This window comes from Podarcis gaigeae (genome assembly GCF_964106915.1).
Source record: "Podarcis gaigeae genome assembly, chromosome: 6".
Lineage (NCBI taxonomy): Eukaryota > Metazoa > Chordata > Lepidosauria > Squamata > Lacertidae > Podarcis > Podarcis gaigeae.
In genome coordinates, this window is record NC_139682.1 from 44,357,125 (window position 1) to 44,380,005 (window position 22,881).

The window sequence follows — 22,881 nt, forward strand, 5'->3', positions numbered from 1 at the left end:
TCAAGTAGCCTTTCCCTGTGTACTCTAAAATGCCCTGTGGACAGTGGTTAATCTTGCTTTAAACCCTAAATTATTTAACCTATTTCACTAATTAATTTTAAAGTTGATCTACTACTCTAATCATATTCTCCCTCAAGGCAGCTTAGAAGAAAACGCATTAAAAATTACATTTGCAAATCACCTACAGCACAACCATTAACTGCATTTATTTACTGTAAAGGTTTAATGGGCTGCTATTTAACCGAACCAATCACTGTTGTTGAAAAAGCTTGTGAACAAGCTCAAGGACACTCTCATACCATATGAGCTAATGCTTAAGCAAAGTCCATTTATATACCTTCCATAAACTTTTCTCCCTATCGCATGTGACTTAGGCGAAACTGTGCTCTGTAGGTTCAGAGCTGGCGCCTAAGTACCTATGGTAAGATCAAACTGAAGGTGTGTCTTGCTTGGCATCCTGTTTCCCCACAGTGGTCAATCAGGTACCTATTAGTGGCTGGGGCCCATTGGGCCTGGAGGGGTGAAAGATCCAACAACAGGTAGAGGCAGAGGCAATGACAGGCAGAGCCAGCTAATTCTAGGTTTGTCCCCATCCTCCTTTCTGCTGAGTTCTACAAGGGCAACATTAGAGTCTAAGAAGGAGGGCTCTGACAGGCAGTGCCACCTCTGGACTAGTTGTAATTAAGGAGGTCAGCAAGTGAAAATTGGCTGTGAGTGGACTGAAGTGAGTGGGGAAGTGAACCATTCACCTTAATGAACTAGCCTCCACTGCAGACCCCTACGGAAAGACCACAAGCAAAACACAAGGGCAATATTCTTTCACCACTCACCACTGTTGCTCCCTAGCAACTGCTATTCAGAGACAGATCACATCATATATAGCCACCATGATCGGTAGTCATAGCATTATCTGAAGGCAGCCCTGTATTGTGAAGTTTTTAGTGTTTGATGTTTTACTATGTTTTTATATTTTTAAATTGGGGAAACCTAGCCAGATGGGTAATAATTCTCTATGAATGTTGCTGTCTGAGATAGGGCAGCAAATGGGCCTCTCTCCCTGCACCACCACCTGCAAAAATTGTCAAGATGCATTGCACCCAAGATCAACCAAGTTATTTTGGCACCTAAGGCAAAATAAATAAATAAAAATCCTACAAGCACCTGTCCTTTCCCCTCTCAGCAAACAAATCTTAAAAACAACAAATTTAACTATCTGCTACCTTTCTACAGCACCAAACTAGCATGCCCTTTTGAAAGTGCAAAAAGGAGACAAGGTACTGGAACTTACCAAATCTAGTTTCTTCATCCACTCTTAAAATGCAAGCAACAAATAAAAGATATGAAATAAAGACTTTAGCATCAGCCAAATCGTACAACTGTGGTTCGATGACTCAGCATTTCTGCTGCTAAATATGTTAATGCAAATTCAAACAATGGCCTATAGAAAACAGAGGTCGGAGTGGGGGCAATCAAGGACTTCTTCGTAGAGATAGAAGAGGCATTCCATTTGGTTAATGTGTGAAGGGGCAGTGTGGGCTTGCTGCTATTGGCCATGCCCCGTTGGCTGTGCATAATTTGGGGAACTAAGCAGCGGTGTAGCCAGCTGCTTGGGCACCTGGGGCGGTGTGTACCCTGCACCCGAGGGTGGGGCAAGCCACCAACAGGGCGGGGTGAGCCAGGGCAGGACACGCTGCGCAGATCCTCCAAGGAGTCTGCCCACTGCCTCCCCCTCAGCCATAGGGTGGCTGAAGGGGAGGCAGCAGGCACACACACGCCCCAGGCTGCCATTTCAGGCAGTGCAGAGCTTGCATGTGCGATGGCGTGACAGCATTTCCCCCCCTGGTGCATTTGGGCCCGCCCTCACTTAAATATAGCGCACCCACCTCACAGAACACCAATTACCCAAATTCCTACAAACTACCCCAGATTATCATGTGGGGGACTTGTGTGAGGGAAAATTTAATAATTTGTCGTCTTAGGCAGGATTTGATCAAATAAACAAGAAAGATTTTATTAAACATTGGAAGTTTATGACACAAAGTGGGTAAAACAAAGGATACTTCAGATTCTAATGTTATTTCACTTCTGCTCTTTCTCAGTTGTTGCACAACTGTTGCCGCTTAATACTTTGTTTCTTAAACAAGGTGGTACTTCCTGTCAGTTACACACCCCTTTGACAACCCTACTCCTGAGGTACTCCAAGTAACAGACCCAAGGGATCACCACACCCCTCTTAACTGGTTTGGAAGTCTTCTCAATGTAGAAGAATCTTTCCCTTCCTGACTGGAATGAGTCCTAAGTAGACTGTCTTCTCACAGCTTCTACTTCTCCAGGCTCAGCCTCACCCTCCCAGTTAATTCCTGGCCTATTACTCTTACAGGACACCACACACTATCCTTCACACTAAGCTCAGAGACTCCCTTCTCTAGCTTTTGATATATTCTTCAGAGTGGATGTTTCTACCCAGAACCAACTCTCACTCCCTACCTCCCAACCTAAAAACTGTCTCTCCTTTTCAACTCTCCCTCCTGGAACCCTGGCCAATCAGAAGCTGCTTTTCATTAACAGTTTGCTGGCAGGGCAAATGGAAAAGAAAACAATTGGTGAACCAACCTGCCCAGCAAAAACTAACTTTTCCATCACGGCATGCAGCCAACCCACTGCCTCACCCTTATTATTGTTATTGTTTATTAAATTTGCATACCACCCTTCATCACAGGACAGTTCACAACAGAAAAATACAAAACGAGAATACAAAACACACAATAAAACAAAAACAGAAACCAAGCAACAACCCCCCCGCCCACAAACACATTTTAAAAGCCATAGAATGTTGAAAAGTTTTCGTCTGGCACCTAAAGATATATAATGAAGACGCCAGGCGAGCCTCCCTGGGGAGAGCATTCCACAAATGGGGGGGGGGGGGACACAGAAAATGTTGGTTTCTGCTTCCTTCACTGAGCAGCGAAGTGCTTGTCACAAGACAATGTTTACATTCCACAGTCAAGTGCTGTTGGGTTTTCTCACGGGAAAGGAGACTGGATGTGACGTACACTGGTTTCCTGTTTTTTCACTGTTCTTTGCAGTTCAGTGTGATTCTCTCCGTGCTTTAGAGGAGAGAGGATGCCTTTCTCTGCTCCGGCAGAGGGAAAATGTTTTTCTGTAAATTACCAGCTTTGAAGTGTAAATAAAGTAATATAGAGCATGTTGGCACGTACTTTTCATCATTCCGCTGTGCACTGGACACTGCTTATCTCCAACATTTGGTTCCGGGCCCAGAAAAACGCAGTGTTTTGAGAATGGACTCCAGAAGTCGGGCTCCTGGCAAAGGAACAAAGGAGCAAAGAATTGGAGTGCCGGCAAAGGATCGGAATGCAGAGGGCCGGATCGGACGATATCTCTGCGCGTCAAGATGATTTGATGAGGTATGTGCTACAGCTCCGGGCAGCCTGCCAGCTTCTAATTAATGGCTTTATGGCTGGACTTTGAACTTTTATAGCCGGTTTTGCCGTGGCACAGGCAAAAGGCTAGAAGGATAAATTTTTCCTATGCTGGGGGAAATCGAAAGTAAAGCAGCTGCAGCAGTGTCGCAGCATGCATTTAAGACAGCAGAGAGAACTTTCACTTTTGAACTTGCCTTTGGAATGCGGTTCAAAGCAGCTGCAGATAAGCAAAGCAGTTAAGCAGAAAGGCACAGGTTCACAGGCAGAGGCTGGAAATCGAAAGTACTTTTGAATTTGCTTTTGGATTGAAGCAGCTGTAAACAGACACAGCTTGTATGAAGCAGCCTGATTTAAAGCAGCAGAGATGACGCAGAAGGCTAATGCCAAAGTCATGATGGCTAGCTGCAGAAGGCTGGCTGATGCAAGTGGGGAATTTGATGCCAATCAGCCAAATGCTCAACTCACAGTAGCCTGTGATACTGCCATGATTCAGAATGGAGCAGACCGCCAGGGTGCTAGCTGCATCAACAAGGGGGAGACTTCACAGACGTCATCCCATAGTGCAGTGGAACCACCAGATGGCGCCAAAGCTTTGAAGGCAGTGAAATGCTACACGTGTGGACGTCTAGGCCATATGAAGAGGGAATGCAGAAATCCCAGGGCCAAGACAGAGCAGCGCAGCGAAAGCTCATCGCGTGGAAAAGGCCGAGGCAAAGGCAAAGGTCCGGTGTCCAGGACAACGCAGCACAAGGCAATGGTCTCACGCTTCACTCCAAAAGTTGCAGAGGTCCAGAAGACGTCTAGATCTTTCTTCGTTGTTGATTCAGCGGCGACCCACCACATGTGCAACGATAAGCGACTGTTCGTGTCTTTTACACCGCAGGAAGGTGCGATTCACCAGGCGGATGACCACACAATTCCCAGTAAAGGCTACGGAACTGTTGTTCTTCACAGTTTGGACTTATCGATACAGGATGTGCTTTATGTGCCAGATGCCAAGCATAATCTGCTCAGCGTTGGACAGCTGAATGAGCGGAAAATTGACGTTTCCTTTAAGAACAAAAGGTGCATCATCACAAAGAAAAATGATTATGTATTGCATGCTGAATATGTTGATCGTTTGTATGTTTTGTATTTTGATGATGTTGTGCAGGATGACACTTGTTGCATTGCAGGTTCTAACAAAAGTTTGCATGCAGAATGTATTCACGATTTTCATCGAAAATTTGGTCATTTGCATTTTGAGGCAGTATCTAAAATGCCTGCCTTGGTTGAAGGTATGACTATTAAACCCTGCAGGTACCACATGAAGTGCAAGGCATGCGCAGCAAACAAGGTAAAAATGGCTGCGAAAGGTAAGGTGTCTAGTAGGCAAGCTACAGAACCATACCAGGTTGTTCATGCTGATTTGGTTGGACCACTAGCGCCCTCTTTGGGTGGAAACAGGTACTTCATGGTTCTCATTGATGCATTTTCCAGGTATATTTATGTGTACAATCTCAAGCAGAAATCAGAGGCTTTTCCAAGGTTCAAGGAATTCTGTGCTTGGTTGGAAAATGTGCATGGTAAGAAGGTAAAGACTCTTTTCAGTGATCGCGGGGGAGAATTCACTTCTCAGCAGTTTGAAGCTTTTCTGACTGAGAAAGGAATTCAACACGATTTGTCTAGTCCTCGCTCGCCATGGCAGAATGGACTTGCGGAACGAGCAAATCAGACATTGCTTCAAGGGTTAAAAACCTTGCTGCATGATGCCAATCTTCCAGAGAGTTATTGGGCCGAAGCTCTCTCATGTTTCACTTACAGTTATAATCGCAGGTTATCTTCAGCGATTGGTTGTACCCCCTATGAGAAGATGTTTGGCAAGAAGCCATACATCAAACACATGAAAATTTTTGGTTCTGACATGTGGGTTCACTCACCACAAAGCTCCAAGTTAGACAAGCGTGGATTGCATGGTATCTTTCTAGGTTATCAGAAAGGGTCTTACAGAATAATGATGACTGACTCTAAGGAAATTAAGCTCACAAGAAGTGTTGAGTACAATGCCAAGTGGGGGGAGAATGTGGGAATTTTCCAATGTTATCCTGATGACAGTGATGAGACTGAGGATAGTCAAAAGCAACCACAACAACCCACACCCACTGATGAAGGTTCTGATTCTGAGTCTGAAACTGAATCGGGTGATTCAGAGGATTTCAAGAGTGCGAAAGCCTCTATGCGACCCTCTGAAAGCTCTGATCAAGAATTGGAGGAACCATTGTTCACAATAGGTCACTTTTCTCCTAAGAAGGAAGAGGAGAGTGTTGAAGACTTAAGGCTAATTCGTAGGTCACAGAGAGCCACAAAAGGCAGACCTCCAAAGAGATTTGCTGATGAGTTTGCTAAGATAGCAGTAATAGCTGTTAAAAGCTCCAAGAAGGTGTTTGAACCTTCAAGTTTCCAAGAAATCCAGGATTTGGATTCAAAGGAAGCTGAGCCATGGTTAAATGCCATGAAGGCTGAGCTTGATTCCTTGGAAAGGAACAAAACATGGGATCTTGTTCCAGTAGTTCCAGGAATGAAACTGCTTGGAAGCAAATGGGTCTTCAAAGCGAAGACAGATCAAAATGGCAAGATAGTCAGACACAAAGCCAGATTGGTAGCCAGAGGTTTTGCACAGGTACCAGGTGAAGACTATCACGAGACCTACTCACCCACCGTGAGGTATGAGAGCATTAGGCTTATGCTCAAGCTAGCTGCAGAAGAGAATCTACACATTAGTCACCATGATGTGAATACAGCTTTTCTGTACGGATCTCTAGATGAATCACTTTATATGCTTCCACCTGATGGCGTACAGGTAAAACAGGGATTTGTTTGTGCTCTGAAGAAGTCCCTTTATGGTCTCAAACAAAGTGCACGGTGTTGGCACACAAAACTCACTGAAGTATTGTTTTCTCTAGGTTTTAAGCAAGGGAAAGCTGATCCATGTGTATTTGTCAAAGAGGAGGGGCAAAAGAAACTGTATTGTTTGTTTTATGTTGATGATCTTTTATTCTTTTGGAAGGATGTCACAATGTACAATAATGCCCTAGCTCAATTGAAAGAGCACTTTGACATGAAAGATCTTGGTGAGGTAAACAACTACCTATCTCTGGAAATAGAGAGAGATCAAGATGGTAACATTCTAGTACACCAGTCACGTAAAATTGCTGATGTGTTAAGCAAACTAAACCTGATGGATGCTAACCCTGTAGACACACCGATGACAACAGGTTATCAGGTAGATGACACTGAAGAAGCATTTTCTGATACTACACTGTACAGAAGTGTGCTAGGCAAGCTAAACTTCATTGCCAGATGTTCAAGACCAGACATTGCTGTTAGCTGTAATTTGCTAAGCAGACAAGTCAACAATCCTACTGTTAAGGATTGGAAAGCTCTGAAACGCATAGCGCGGTATTTGAAAGGCACTATGCATTACAGACTGAGATTTAACAATCAGAAGTCTGGTGGTCTTGAGATATTTGCAGATGCAAGTTTTGGAAGTGACACTACAGACAGGAAAAGTACGTCTGGAGTTTGCTATAAGTACAATCAGGGTCTATTTGATTGGTCATGCAAGAAGCAAACAACAGTTAGCTTAAGTACTTGTGAAGCTGAACTGAATGCACTGTCTTATTCACTTAAGGATTGTGAATGGTTGTTACAATTGTGCAAAGACATGAAAATTCCTGTCAAATGTCCAATCCAGGTTTACCAGGACAACAAAGCATGTTTGGCTTTGCTGAATTCTGAAGGTTGTAAGCAAAGCACAAAGCACTTGCAATTGAAGTTGCAACATGCTAGGGAACGTATTCAAAAGGGACTCGTAACGGTGTCCTATATGCCAGGTAATGAAATTCCTGCTGATGTATTGTCCAAGATTGTATCAAGGGATCAACACTGTACCTATGTGCAGAAGTTGGGTTTGTACTGATATTGTACGAACACGCTGCCCAGTGATGTTCACAGAAAGGGGGAGGATGTTGGTTTCTGCTTCCTTCACTGAGCAGCGAAGTGCTTGTCACAAGACAATGTTTACATTCCACAGTCAAGTGCTGTTGGGTTTTCTCACGGGAAAGGAGACTGGATGTGACGTACACTGGTTTCCTGTTTTTTCACTGTTCTTTGCAGTTCAGTGTGATTCTCTCCGTGCTTTAGAGGAGAGAGGATGCCTTTCTCTGCTCCGGCAGAGGGAAAATGTTTTTCTGTAAATTACCAGCTTTGAAGTGTAAATAAAGTAATATAGAGCATGTTGGCACGTACTTTTCATCATTCCGCTGTGCACTGGACACTGCTTATCTCCAACAGAAAAGGCCCGTTCTCCTGTTGCCACCCTCTAGACCTCTCACATGGAAGAGGCACATGAAGAAGGGCCTCAGTTGCTGATAACACCAGGGCCTAGAAAGTGCAGGGCAGAAGGTAAGCCAGCTTTATCTGGTTCTGTGGTGCTGCAGGCTGCCTGGCCAGCAAGGAGGCTCAACGCTCATCTCACCAACCAGGAAGTGGATCCAAACCTGCCTGCAGATTGGTCAATAGCACACAGGCTTGGAGGCATGGCTCCCTTTGAGGGTGGGCCTGATGGAGCACATAGGCTTCCTTCAGGTCTGTTCCCAAGGTATTTAAGGCTTCCTGCACAGGCCCCCTGCACTCCACTCAGTTCTTTGTCTGTAGTTTTTTGGTCTGTGTCCAGAAACATGTGGATGAGCGCTGAGACTCTCCACTTCAAGAAGGGGTAGAGCCTGGGTGGAGCTGTGGTTTAAACCATTGAGCCTAGGGATTGCCGATCGGAAGGTCGGCGGTTCGAATCCCTATGACGGGGTGAGCTCCCGTTGCTCGGTCCCAGTTCCTGCCAACCTAGCAGTTCGAAAACACGTAAAAGTGCAAGTAGATAAATAGGTACCGCTCTGGTGGGAAGGTAAACGGTGTTTCCGTGCACTGCTCTGGTTTCGCCAGAAGTGGCTTGGTCATGCTAGCCACATGACCTGGAAAAACTGTCTGCGGACAAACGTCGGCTCCCTCAGCCAGTAAAGCGAGATGAGCATCAGAACCCCAGAGTCATTCGTGATGGGACTTAACTGTCAGGGGTCCTTTAGAGCCTGGGAAGGGGAGCAAGCTATTTGCTTGAAGCTACCCAGGGTCCTGAAACACTCATCTGACCCTACCTGCCACCTGCATGGCTAAGCTACCTGCTGATATCTGTAGACTCTGCTTGCTGTCAGGACACTGTATGTACATGGCTCCTCCATTGGTTGGGAGACTTTGCTGATCAGGGATCACAGTCACTTGGAGGACATATAGCTCTACACATTTAGGGCCTTCTTCTCAATAATGTCTAATGCTGTGGGACCCTGAGATTCCTGCCCACCACAGGAACTTGAAAGCACAGTACAAGCCCATCAGGGAACATGTGGGGGAGGCTAAATGCGCGTGCCTACTTGTCTGAACATTTCCCCTTATCAGTCTGTGAATAAAATTTAAAAAGCTATAGCAAGGGTGGCTTATGTTTTTTGGCCTGACAGCCACATTCACTCTTAACTAGACCCCACATGCTAGTGGTGCATGTGGCCATTTCACACTCTCTCATACATACATGCGCACAAACATGGAGATATGTACAAAGGCATGCAGCTACCCTGCCTCAGTTATTATCTGTGGAGATTAAATCGATGAAGGATTAATCCCGCCCAGATAATCCATCTGATAATCCATTTGATAACCAGTGATAGGGGCAATTTGCATTCCAACCAGGGTTTGGGGTGCCTTCTATCCAGGCACAATTTCACAGCCCCCCCCCCATTGCTAAAATCAGTGGCCTCTTGCGGCCACCTAAGGCAGACACAAACTTTAGTAAATGAAAGCTGGGAATTCAGGGCAGAGGTCCAAAATATCTCTGAGTGAGTCACAGAGGCTAGCAAAGAGTGAAAGAGACAGGGGTGGACACACATACCATGGCTACAGCACTAGGCTGGAGTTAGCAAAGGATCAGCTACTGACAAGGTGCCTTCTTACGTTGACTTTGAATGATCAGGAAGGTTTTCCCCTCTTTGGCCTATTTTTGGCTGCTTTCACACCTAGCAATACACTTCCTTCTGCTGCCACACACTGACACTCCTGCTTTTATGTGAGTCAACAGTTCAGCCAGTGTCCAAGCCTGCATGGCTAGGCCAGGTGCCTCCAGAGGGATGTTCATGGGCCGATTCCAAGGCTGAGTGATGTGCTGGCTGCTAAACATGTACGCATACTTCCCCCTGCCTCTTCTGGCATTCCCAACCCCAGACACCGAGCTGTAATCTGGGTTGTGACAACGTCTCCTCTGTATGAGATCACTTGATGGGCTGGAGCGCACAGTGTTCTTTGCTCTAATTCATAGCAGCAGCTGTGCGAGTCCAGTGCCTCCTGGGTAGGAGACTTGTTGATTACTGGCCTGGCTCAGTAATTAGACACATCCAAATGTGCATTCCTCTTTCACTGTTTTTCCAGTCACATGCCCTGTCTAAGAACATAAAAGATCCCCTCCAAATCCTTGACTGGGCCCTCTGAGGTTCCTGCTCTTAAAGGTAGGTACAGGAATATGCTCAGTGAAATTGTAACTCAGTCATGTTCTGTGGGTGCTGCAGATTGGGGCTGAATTCAGTCATGGAAACAACAGAGGGCATATGAACCAGGACCAGCTTAACATGAGAGACAGGGGTGACACATACATACCGTATTTTTTGCTCTATAAGACTCACTTTTTCCCTCCTAAAAAGTAAGGGGAAGTGTATGTGCGTCTTATGGAGCGAATGCAGGCTGCACAGCTATCCCAGAAGCCAGAACAGCAAGAGGGATTGCTGCTTTCGCTGCGCAGTGATCCCTTTTGCTGTTCTGGCTTCTGAGATTCAGAATGATTTTTTTCTTGTTTTCCTCCTCCAAAAACTAGGTGCGTCTTGTGGTCTGACCACAATATGGAAGGTAGAAACAAGAGAGAATGAAATGTCAAAAATGCAAGGCATATGAGGAAAGATGGGATACCCCATGCTAAATGTAGGCTGAAAAAGAAAGGTGCAAAAAACAAGGAGCTGCTTTAGAACGTGCCAGCCACTATATAGCTCAGGGATGCATCCCTCCAATATGTTGTTGGACTCATCAGCCCAAAACAGGATGGTCTACCAATGATGATGAGAGTTGTGGACTAGTAGGAGGGTCATAGCCTCCCCATCCCTGATATGGCAACTGCCAACCTAGCAGTTCGAAAGCATGCCAGTGCAAGTAGATAAATAGGTACTGCTGTGGTGGGAAGGTAAATGGCATTTCCATGTGCTCCAGCACTCGTCGCGGTGCACCAGAAATGACCCAGAAGCCTGCCCGTGGACAAATGTCAGCTCCCTCGGCCTGAAAGTGAGATGAGCGCCGCAACCCTTAGTTGCCTTTGACTGGACTTAACCGTCCAGGGGTCCTTTACCTTTTACAGTATACCTTTTCCTTGATATAACCTATCCCTGCCTACTCTCTGACCAGCAGTGATTCTTCAAGGGTTTCAGGCATAGCCCTTTCTCATTCCCTACTACCTAACATCTTTCAAAGCAGAGGCACCTAGGACAGAAACTAGAATCTTTTTAACAAACCTGGTGATGGAGACTGTGAGGGTGTGCATGCTCCTGTATTTATTTGTATCCACCACTCTCCATGAATGGTGGTAGCAGCTGTGAACAACTGATTAGAACAACTGATTAAAATACACCCCCATACCCTGAACACTTGGTTGTGAGCTCCAATCCACTTTAATCTGCCCCTGAAAAAGACAGCTTCATTGCTTCAAGGCAGGTGGTAGATATGCATTCTGGTGCCATTTCCCCATATCTGCAGCACACTGGACTCGCTTCTCTAAGCTGAATGTGGCACTATAATCGGCTTTTGTGTGGCATAGAACCGTGCTCTGCAACAGGCGCCAGCATGACTCAGGGGTGGAATGTTTAATGCAAAAGGAGAATGAAGCCCCTTTTCTTCTCCCTGGTTGGGGACGCTTGGAGGCGACTGCCAGAGTCTGGAATGATCCTTCTAGCTTCAGATCTGGAGCTTGCCTTGCATGTTAAAAGCTGACAGACACTGCATTCGTGGCAAAACCAGGGTTAGCAGACTGAAGTTCTGTAACACAGAGGAAAGACATGCTCCAAAATGGTCAGAGGAGGCAAACTCTTTCCCCAACATGCAGTGAGTCCTGGGGCAAGGATTGCAAAGGATTTCAGCATTATAGGGGGTAAGGATGAAGAACAGATTCAACAAGCCTTGATTTTGTGTGAGGAACAGAGAAATGGATGTTCTGACCATCTGTCTGGTGAAAATGTCACATTTCTTCCATGTCAGATTATACAATACCAATTTGTCTATTTTCTGGACCTGGGGCACCTAGGCACACGTCACAGAATCATAAAGTTGGAAGGGACTGTAAAAGTCATCTAGTTAAAACTACCTGCCAATACAATGACTCCGCCGCAAACATTCGTGACATCCTCCTGTCACTGCTTAAATGTCTCCAACAGAGGAAGAGTTTGCTACTGAGTCTCTGGGACTCAGCCATAAAGCTCAGTGGCTGACCTTGAGCCAGCCACTGTTCCTCAGCATAAGCATAAGCTCCTGCAGCCAATTGGAAGCTCCGTCGGATGTTCGGCTTCTGAAAGAACATTCGAAAACCAGAACATCCACTTCCGGGTTTCGATTGTTTGGAAGCTGAAATGTTCAACTCCCAAGGTGTTCGGGAGCTGAGGTACGACTGTATCCTTTTTCTGAAGTGCAGTGCCCAAACCTGGATACAGATGGTGTCTGCCTAGTGCAGAATAAAATGAAATTATTACTTCCCATGGCTTGGAAAACTTAGTTCAATGTAGCACAAAGTACCTCCCTGCACGAGCAGACAACGTTCTCTTGCACAGTGGGAGTTTTCCCCCTCTCCTCCCCATCGACTGTACTCAGGGTTTCCCCAACCATACAGAGCTGATTTGGGGACTGTGCTGGGCCTGCACAGGGGGACAGCGGAAGGGGAGTGCTATTGCACAAGCGGAAATCATTCCACTCGTGCAGTTATTTAGTTGAATATTGCCCTATAGTTACATTGAAACCCTTAAAATGGCATTAGACTTTTTTGAAGCCACATCACCCATCAGTTTCTGACCAAGTACAATCCCAAGATCATTTCACATGTATTGCTGCCAAGCTACGTATCCCTCCTCCGCTGCAGATGTCAAATTTATTTTGAATTTTATTCCCATCTTGGAGGTGTAAAGCTATCCCTCCCAGTTTTGCACCATCTGCAAACTTGATGAGGAATCCCTCCATCCCTAAGTACCGGTAATTGACGAGAGAGAGAGAGAGAAAGAGTGTGTGTCCTGTGTTGCTCTGTCTCCCCCCACTTGAACTTTGCTCCAATGTGATGAACCACCATAAATGAGAAAGCTTTGGGTATCATTGGGTATCATTTCCCAACAGTTGTGACAATAGTATCAACTAGATTATATTTAACCAATTTGCTAACCAAAATATCATGGGGGAGTTTATCAAATGCTTTGCTGAACTCAAGATATATTATGGCCACAACACATTCCAAAATCCACTAAACCAGTAAGCCAATAAAAAAAGAGAGATAAGATTAGTCTGGCATGATTACTTATTGACAAATCCATGCTGGTTCCTACCAACCACAACATTAACAAAAAGACTGAGTACTTTACAAACTGTTCTGGTTATCTTCCCTGGTATGAAAGTCAGGCTGACTAGTCTTCAGTTTGCTGGATCTTTCTTCCCACCCACACCCACCATCCCAATTTTCTGAAGATTGGGGCAGCATTTGCCCATCTCCAGTCATCTAGCACCTCACCTGCTGTCTAGGCTTTCTCAATTGGGATAGTTATACAGGGTGAGTCTTTTAAAAGAGGCCCTGTGGAACATGTGTACTCTGTATCCCCAGGCCTCTTTTAAAGGACTCACCCTGTATAAGTAATACCAAGAACACACTTATTCTTTTAGCTGAAGACCACCAGCTATCAGGCAAATTTCAAGGATGAGTCACAGCTTGAGTCTGTGGGTGCTTCGTCTGTCACAAGCTCCCCACTTCAAACAAATACAAGCAGAAACCAGTTTGTCAGAGCACATTATTTGTGATTGGTTATGGTATGGACCCCCTTCATGGATCACTGCCTTGCCGCGGCGAAGGGGCCTTGAATAAGTCAGAGAAGCTATGAGCTATGCCGTGCAGGGCCACCCAAGATGGACAGGTCATAGTGGAGAGTTTTGACCAAACGTGATCCACCTGGAGCAGGAACCGGCAAGCCACTCCAGTATCCCTGCCAAGAAAACTCCATGGACAAAGACAACAGGCATATAAAAGTTATGACGCTGGAAGATGAGCCCCTCAGGTCGGAAGGCGTCCAACATGCTACTGAGGAAGAGCGGAGGACAAGTACAAGTAGATCCAGAGCTGATAAAGCGGCTGGGCCAAAGCCGACAGGACGCTCAGTTGCAGATATGCCTGGAAGCGAAAGGAAAGTCCAATGCTGTAAAGAAAAATATTGCATAGGAACCTGAAATGTAAGAACCAAGGACCTTGGTAAGTTGGATGTGGTCAAAAATGAGATGGCAAGAATAAATATTGACATCCTGGGCATCAGTGAACTAAAATGGACGGGAATGGGTGAATTCAGTTTGGATGACCATCACATCTACTACTGTGGGCAAGAAACCAGTAAAAGAAATGGAGTGGCCCTCATAGTCAACAAAAGAGTGGCGAAAGCTGTCCTGGGATGTAATCTCAAAAATGATAGAATGATCTCGATACGAATCCAAGGCAGACCTTTTAACATCACTGTAATCCAAGGTTATGCACCAACCACTGGTGCTGAAGAAACTGAAATTGACCAATTATATGAAGACTTATAACACCTTATAGAAATGACACCAAAGAAGGATGCTAAAGTAGGGAGTCAAGAGATAAAAGGAACAACTGGCAAGTTTGGCCTTGGAGTTCAAAACGAAGCAAGGCAAAGGCTAATAGAGTTCTGCCAAGAGAACAAGCTGGTCATCACAAACACTCTTTTCCAACAACCTAAGAGACGACTCTACACATGGACATCACCAGATGGGCAGCATCGAAATCAGATTGATTATATTCTCTGCAGCCAAAGATGGAGATGCTCTATACAGTCAGCAAAAACAAGACCTGGAGCTGACTGTGGCTCAGATCATCAGCTTCTTATAGCAAAATTCAAGCTTAAACTGAAGAAAGTAGGAAAAACCACTGGGCCGGTAAGATACAATCTAATTCAAATCCCTTATGAATACACAGTGGAAGTGAGGAACAGGTTTAAGGATTTAGATTTGGTGGACAGAGTGCCTGAAGAACTATGGACGGAGGCTTGTAACATTATACAAGAGGCAGCAACTAAAACCATCCCAATGAAAAGGAAATGCAAGAAAGCAAAGTGGCTGTCCAACGAGGCCTTACAAATAGCGGGGGAGAGAAGGGAAGCAAAATGCGAGGGAGATAGTGAAAGATACAGGAAATTGAATGCAGATTTCCAAAAAATAGCAAGGAGAGACAAGAAGGCCTTCTGAAACGAGCAATGCAAAGAAATAAAGGAAAACAATAGAATGGGAAAAACCAGAGATCTGTTCAAGAAAATAGGAGATATGAAAGGAACATTTTGTACAAAGATTTCCATAATAAAAGACAAAAGTGGAAAGGACCTAACAGAAGCAGAAGACATAAAGAAGAGGTGGCAAGAATACACAGAGGAACTATACCAGAAAGAAATGGATGTCTCGTATACCCCAGGTAGTGTGGTTGCTGACCTTGAGCCAGATATCCTGGAGAGTGAAGTCAAATGGGCCTTAGAAAGCATTGCTAATAACAAGGCCAGTGGAAGTGATGATATTCCAGCTGAACTATTTAAAATTTTAAAAGATGATGCTGTTAAGGTGCTACACTCAATATGCTAGCAAATTTGGAAAACTCAGCAGTGGCCAGAGGATTGGAGAAGATCAGTCTACATCCCAATCCCAAAGAAGGGAAGTGCCAAAGAATGCTCCAACTACCGCACAATTGCACTCATTTCACACGCTAGCAAGGTTATGCTTACAATTCTGCAAGGCAGGCTTAAGCAGTATGTGGACCAAGAACTCCCAGAAGTGCAAGCTGGATTTAGAAGAGGCAGAGGAACCAGAGACCAAATTGCAAACATGCGCTGGATTATGGAGAAAACTAGAGAGTTCCAGAAAGACATCTACTTCTGCTTCATTGACTATGCAAAAGCCTTTGACTGTGTCGACCACGGCAAACTATGGCAAGTTCTTAAAGAAATGGGAGTGCCTGATCACCTCATCTGTCTCCTGAGAAATCTCTATGTGGGACAAGAAGCTACAGTTAGAACTGGATATGGATCAACTGATTGGTTCAAAATTGGGAAAGGAGTACGGCAAGGCTGTATATTGTCCCCCTGATTATTTAACTTATATGCAGAATTCATCATGCAAAAGGCTGGGCTTGATGAATCTCAAGCCGGAATTAAGACCGCCAGAAGAAATATCAACAACCTCAGATATGCAGATGACACAACCTTGATGGCAGAAAGTGAGGAGGAATTAAAGAACCTTTTAATGAGGGTGAAAGAGGAGAGCGCAAAATACGGTCTGAAGCTCAACATCAAAAAAAGGAAGATCATGGCCACTGGTCCCATAACCTCCTGGCAAATAGAAGGGGAAGAAATGGAGGCAGTGAGAGATTTTACTTTCTTGGGCTCCATGATCACTGTAGATGGTGACAGCAGTCACGAAATTAAAAGATGCCTGCTCCTTGGGAGAAAGGCGATGGCAAACCTAGACAGCATCGTAAAAAACAGAGACATCACCTTACCAACAAAGGTCTGTATAGTTAAAGCCATGGTTTTCCCAGTAGTGATGTATGGAAGTGAGAGCTGGACCATCAAGAAGGCTGATCGCCGAAGAATTGACGCTTTTGAATTATGGTGCTGGATGAGACTCTTGAGAGTCCCATGGACTGCAAGAAGATCAAACCTCTCCATTCTTAAGGAAATCAGCCCTGAGTGCTCACTGGAAGGACAGATCGTGAAGCTGAGGCTCCAATACTTTGGCCACCTCATGAGAAGAGAAGACTCCCTGGAAAAGACCCTGATGCTGGGAAAGATGGAGGGCACAAGGAGAAGAGGACGACAGAGGACGAGATGGTTGGACAGTGTTTTCGAAGCTACAAACATGAGTCTGACCAAACTGCGGGAGGCAATGGAAGACAGGAGTGCCTGGCGTGCTCTGGTCCATGGGGGTCACGAAGAGTCGGACACGACTAAACGACTAAACAACAACAACATGGTATGGACATTCCTGGAGAAGAACCCAAAGACAACAAGCTCCTCTACCAAGCATCTTGGGGTTACTGAGGAGCTGCAAAGTTTTCTCCCTTCTTCCACATGACCAAATGGACATTTGTGTCACAGGACATACACACACATCATTCCAGTTCATTGATAACAAGAAGATATATAATCTAGGCTGCAATCCTATACTGTACACACATTTTACCTGGGCTAATCTTTCTTGAATACAGTGTAGAGTAGACCTGCAATTGCTGCATGCCATAGGCTCTAATCTAATGTAAACATAAAATATATCTCAATGCAACCATGTAAAACAGTTTAAAGATGAAAATGAATAAAAGTGATGTTATGAAATGAAATAAAATAACAAAGCTGCTTCTATTGCTTGACCCCCCCCCCCCCCGTTTTGTAATGAATAACTGTGCAGAAAAACTGTTTATGATCAACAGCCAGGAGCATGGCCTAAGGTTACTTGAATGTTTGGGCAAAAATAGCTTTTCCTTCTGCTGTAGATTATAACAGGTCCCTTGACTCCTGCCCATGCTTAGAAGCTGCACCAGGGAATTCAGAATACCCTTAAAAGTAGATTTGCATTGCGTGGGTGAAACATTATGGTATTCTTGAACTTCTGTTGGGTAACCTTACCACCATCAGCTTAGTTAAGCTCTCTACATACAATTCAATCATCTTATGGCCAAATCCTAAACTAGGAGAAGATGCATGGGCAGATCAGATGGTGATGGCTCAGCATCTCCTCCTTTTGTCCTTTTTTACAACCCCACATGCTGGCAAAGGACTTGCCCAGAGAAGGGTGATGGAGAGTTGGATCTAGTGACCCATTGTTGTGCATCGTGCAAGCAGCATATCTCATACAGCAATGGTGGACACATTCTTTGAGAGTTGATCCTTATGTAGCAAAACGGCACCATTCATTGAATGGGGAAACCCCAAGATTTGCAGAAGCACACAAGATATTGGGAGGGGGAGAGTGACTTGGAATGATTGCCTTCCATAGTTCCAGTTACAGATAGGTAGCCGTGTTGGTCTGCCATAGTCAAAACAAAAAAATTCCTTCCAGTAGCACCTTAAAGACCAACTAAGTTAGTTCTTGGTATGAGCTTTCGTGTGCATGCATCTGAAGAAGTATCTGAAGAAGTGTGCATGCACACGAAAGCTCATACCAAGAACTAACTTAGTTGGTCTTTAAGGTGCTACTGGAAGGAATTTTTTTGTTTTGACTTGGAATGATGACTGACTTGGTGGAAGATGAGGAGGGAATGGGGTGTCCTGAATGTTTTGTTGCTGGTCCCACTTGTTACTATTATGACATTTTACACAGGAGTAGCCAATGGGGTGCCTCCCCGATGTCACTGGACTCCAAATCCCATCAGCCTCAGCTAGAATTGCCAATGGCCAGGGATTGCTTTATTTAGAGAGATTTATCAACCACTTAATCAAAGAGCTCTCCACGGAAACAGTTAAAACCCACAAAACCAGTTAAAAAACAGAAGTGAAGATTATTATTAAAATATAGATAAAAACAGTAAAATATGGGTAACTAAAATATACTGTATGTGTCCAAAACTATACAGCAAAGGTTCCTGCTTAAGATCTCATAGTAAGTGATAAGAAAGGCACATACGCTGCCACACACAATTAATTAATAATTCTGTGGCACTTGTAAATTGGACGTTCTGCAGATTGAAGGGTTGGAGTAGGCCCATCACTTACTCAAGTGAACCATTGAGTAAATCAGTCCAAAGCTGTTAAGTGCTTTATATACTAATAGCAAAACTTTAATAAATAATAATATTTTTTTAATTATTTATATCCCACTCTCCCCAGCCAAAGCTGGGCTCAGAGTGGCTAACAACAGTAAAAATAGCACAATTTACATAAAATCACAGTCAATTAATTAAAATACATTCTAAAATCAATTCAGAATCAAATTAATGGCAACCATTGGGCTAGAGTTCTATGAGGATTACAGAAGGAGGGGGTCAGACTGTGCCTTGGCCAAAGACCTGGTGGAACAGCTCTGTCTTGCAGACCCTGCGGAAAGATGTCAACTTTGAACTTGGCCTGGTAACTAATCAGCAACCAGCACTGATCTCTGAGCAGGAGTGCAATATGATGACAGACTCTCACTCCTGTCAGCAATTGTGCTGCAACTTTCTCTATAAACTACTCTTAGATCAACAGCGAGGGAAGCCCCATATAAAGTGCAATGCAGTAATTCAATCTACAGGGGCCACATAATACCTGTTCCACATTGGTAAGAACTTCATCGTTTAGCGTGGCAGCACCTGCACTTTAGGACTCGTTGCCTATTGAGTTCACCAATCTCGCCCCAAATGGGCGCCAATGGCGGCACCGCTTCTCCACTACCAGCACTGGCAGAGGCGGCAAGGCAGGCTGGTGGCCCATGGGGATGCCACCTCAGGGGCAGCAACCTCACCCTGCCTTATATAATAATAATAATAATAATTTATTATTTATACCCCGCCCATCTGGCTGAGTTTCCCCAGCCACTCTGGGCGGCTCCCAATCAGTGTTAAAAACAGTACAGCATTACATATTAAAAACTTCCCTGAACAGGGCTGCCTTAAGATGTCTTCTGAACGTCAGGTAATTCTTTATCTCTTTGACATCTGATGGGAGGGCGTTCCACAGGGCGGGCGCCACTACTGAGAAGGCCCTCTGTCTGGTTCCCTGTAGCCTCACTTCTCGCAATGAGGGAACCGCCAGAAGGCCCTCGGCGCTGGATCTCAGTGTCCGGGCTGAACGATGGGGGTGGAGACGCTCCTTCAGGTATACAGGAGCTGATCTGGCTCTGGGTGGAGTCCAACAATATTGAGAGGGCATCACTTTTACTGCCCCTGTTCTGTGCTTACTAGTTTGTGTTCCTTACTTTCCCACTGCCTTGCATCAAACTGTAACCTAAGGGAGCTAGGCCTAAACTTGGGTTAATAGTAGGATTGGAATTTAAAACATTCTGGTCAGTTTTAAAAAGGTGCCTCTGATAAACCAGGAAACACATTTTAAAATTAGGTTTTTTTGTAAAAGTACTTATAAAAACTGCACATGGCAACCACCATTCTAGAAAAGGCATTCCTTCTAGTGAGTGAGAGGAGAAAAATGCAAAATCTGTCGAAGAAATTTCCTGCAGTACACGCACACCACTTACAGAACAAACGATTTATTTAGATTCATTATCTTCTTCTTATATGCAAATTTAAAATAAACTACGATCTATACAATTAAGTGACTATGATTTCACTAATCAGGTATTGCCCTAGTTAACAGTAAATTAAAGCCTACTTGGCTTTCCCACTATAATTTTTCTGCAAGATAAAAGGTTTTTTTTAAAAAAAAAAAAAACACTGATGAGTTAGATCAGAAGATTCATAAGTTGCAAAAACTACTGGATTTTAAAAGGAGGAAAGTTCAAATCACGTGAAAACTGCCTTGTTGCAACATGCAAAGCTTAAGGAGACACAGCGGCAACAGTAAGGTGGTTCCCTGCCTGCAAAAAAATCCCCCTTACTAAACAGCCCAGGAAGCCACAAACGCAGTTGCAACCTCTGTTTGCACAGACTTTGCTATAATGTTGACTCTTAAAATTTATTAGTGAACCTGCTATGAGAAAAGGGCTCTAGAGGTAAGCAGACTAGGACATGCAGTTTTAAATAGGTGATAATTTTGATAAGTGAAAGAATTGGCAGCTCAAGCCTTACTCAAAACCCCATACTTCACTCTTGAAGTCCTGGTCACTTAAAAGCAGATGTTGGAAAAAAGGCATTCTGCACAAGCAGAGAGACACTCATATTCTTAACACTGACTGCATTCCTATGTAATATTTTCTGACTTATTGTGGCTTACTGTAAATGAGCAACATGCTGGTACGTGCTGCCCAATTGCTTCCACTCTGCTTACCCCCTGGCATGAGCAGAACAAACAAACCAGGAAGCTTTGGCTTTCCATTAAAATCAAACCAGGGGTCATATTTTGCTGTTCCCTCAGAAGCCAATGCCAGCAAGTCAACAACAGGCCATGTTTTAAGGTTAGCTAATGATCATGGGGGACGCAGGTGGCGCTGTGGGTTAAAGCCTCAGCGCCTAGGACTTGCCGATCAAAAGGTCGGCGGTTCGAATCCCTGCGGCGGGGTGCGCTCCCGCTGCTCGGTCCCAGCGCCTGCCAACCTAGCAGTTCGAAAGCACCTCCGGGTGCAAGTAGATAAATAGGGACCGCTTACCAGCGGGAAGGTAAACGGCGTTTCCGTGTGCGGCTCTGGCTCGCCAGAGCAGCAATGTCACGCTGGCCACGTGACCCGGAAGTGTCTCCGGACAGCGCTGGGCCCTGGCCTCTTAAGTGAGATGGGCGCACAACCCCAGAGTCTGTCAAGACTGGCCCGTACGGGCAGGGGTACCTTTACCTTTACTTTAATGATCATGGCTTGTTCAAGAGAAACAATGCACAATACCTGGTTCAGACATAATAGGATACCAAGGTTTTCTAGTTTGCTTATTTTGCTCTTGCCAGACTAAGAGCAAAGCAGAAACAACCAGGCAGGCTGCACTAGCACACTGCTCAATCACAGTAAACTAAGGTAAATTAGAAAATCTGGCTTATTGCTATGTTCAAACATGGCCACTGTAGGTCCCTCGCCTGATGACTGGCTTTGAAAACAGGTTAAATCCATTGACAAGTCAAGAGGTACACTTACAGTTTTTTAGACTACAGTTCCCATCATCTGTGACCACTAGCCATACTAGCCGAGGCTCATGGTAGCTGTAGTCCAACACCATCTCAAGTAACACAGGTTAGCCACCCCCCTGGTCTAAGGCAGACCTCAGAGATACACCACCACTGAACATTCCAGCAACTAAGCTATAATTATAGCCATGAAATTATCATTCATGGATTTGTTCAGCTGTGTGCAAACCTGAGTTTAGTTTCACAATATTTTTTCTAAGGAATCATTTTTTTAATGGCACTACCTTAAGCATGTTTACTCAAAAGTGATCTCTATCGAGTTCAACAGGTTCCATAGTAAGCATGCTTAGAACAGCAGTCTCAGAGTAGTAGCCATAATTTCAATTTATGGCCTTAAGTACTTTGTAAGCTCAGCAGCATTTATCACCAAGTTGTGAGCATTGCTTTAACCATGGAAGTACTGCATACTCAAATGCAGTGCTGCAGCAAACAATCTTACAGGAAACAGGGGTTCATTATAGCCATCAAGTTCAAATTTACTCCACGTGGATTTCTAAGGTCTCCAGTCAACTCAAAAAATATTTTACCTATGAGCACCAGCTCTGAAATCACCAGGTTTCACAGATGCACAATCCTAACCATGTAGATTTCTAAAGAAGCGAGAGCTGTATGCAACTAAACAGGAAGAAAAATCTTAATGCTGACACTGGAACCATCATTTCTGCATACCCACAGGAAACATATCTGTGAGGCACAGCACAACCATAAATGGGGGGCAGGGAAGCACCACAAAAAGGAGCCTGTTTACGTTATCAGATACTTAGAATTACCACTTTCCTCTTCAGCAGGGCTCCTGCACTTTTAACAGCTGCATAGCAGATGAACAAATGAGTGGCACGCACTGTATCCCCATGCTGAGAAAATTATCACCTATTGCAGCAGTTGCCTTCTAGACATTACTGGACCACAGCTTCCATAATCTGACCACTGGCCAATATATATCAGTTTACCACAATTCTGTATGTACAGTAAAAGCCACATAAAAATTTGAAATCACAGATCTTCAACTGTTTCAGAAGATGTTTTCTTAATTTTTTGCATAAGCCTGACAGCATATAGAAGTTTTCAGTAAAAGTTTAAAAGTAAACATACATGATGCCTTCTGAATCTCTACTGGTAGGGCATTTCAAGGAACTAGGCTGATGACACCAAACACTTGTCCATGTCAAATGAGCTCCATCAACTCAGGGGACAACCAGCAACACCTCCACAGACAATCTCAGTGACTGAACTGAGATATAAGGGTTCAGGCAGTTCAAGGCTTTGTAAATGAATATCAA

The 22,881-nt window shown here is 44.5% G+C and overlaps 1 protein-coding gene across 3 annotated transcripts in view; it reads right to left on the reverse strand.

The window, feature by feature from the left end:
• The window catches only part of DEF6 (DEF6 guanine nucleotide exchange factor), a 53,783-nt gene that overhangs the window by 26,827 nt on the left and 4,075 nt on the right, over positions 1 to 22,881 (reverse strand). Inside the window, exon 1 of one of the 3 annotated variants that reach the window (XM_083744989.1) lies at positions 1,289 to 1,417. The exons of the other annotated variants lie outside the window; for them this stretch is intronic. Within the exon in view, the coding sequence (XP_083601115.1) occupies positions 1,289 to 1,306 (18 nt within the window). The 5' untranslated portion in view covers positions 1,307 to 1,417. Of the gene's footprint in view, positions 1 to 1,288; positions 1,418 to 22,881 lie in introns of those variants that run through there. 3 annotated transcript variants of the gene reach the window in all.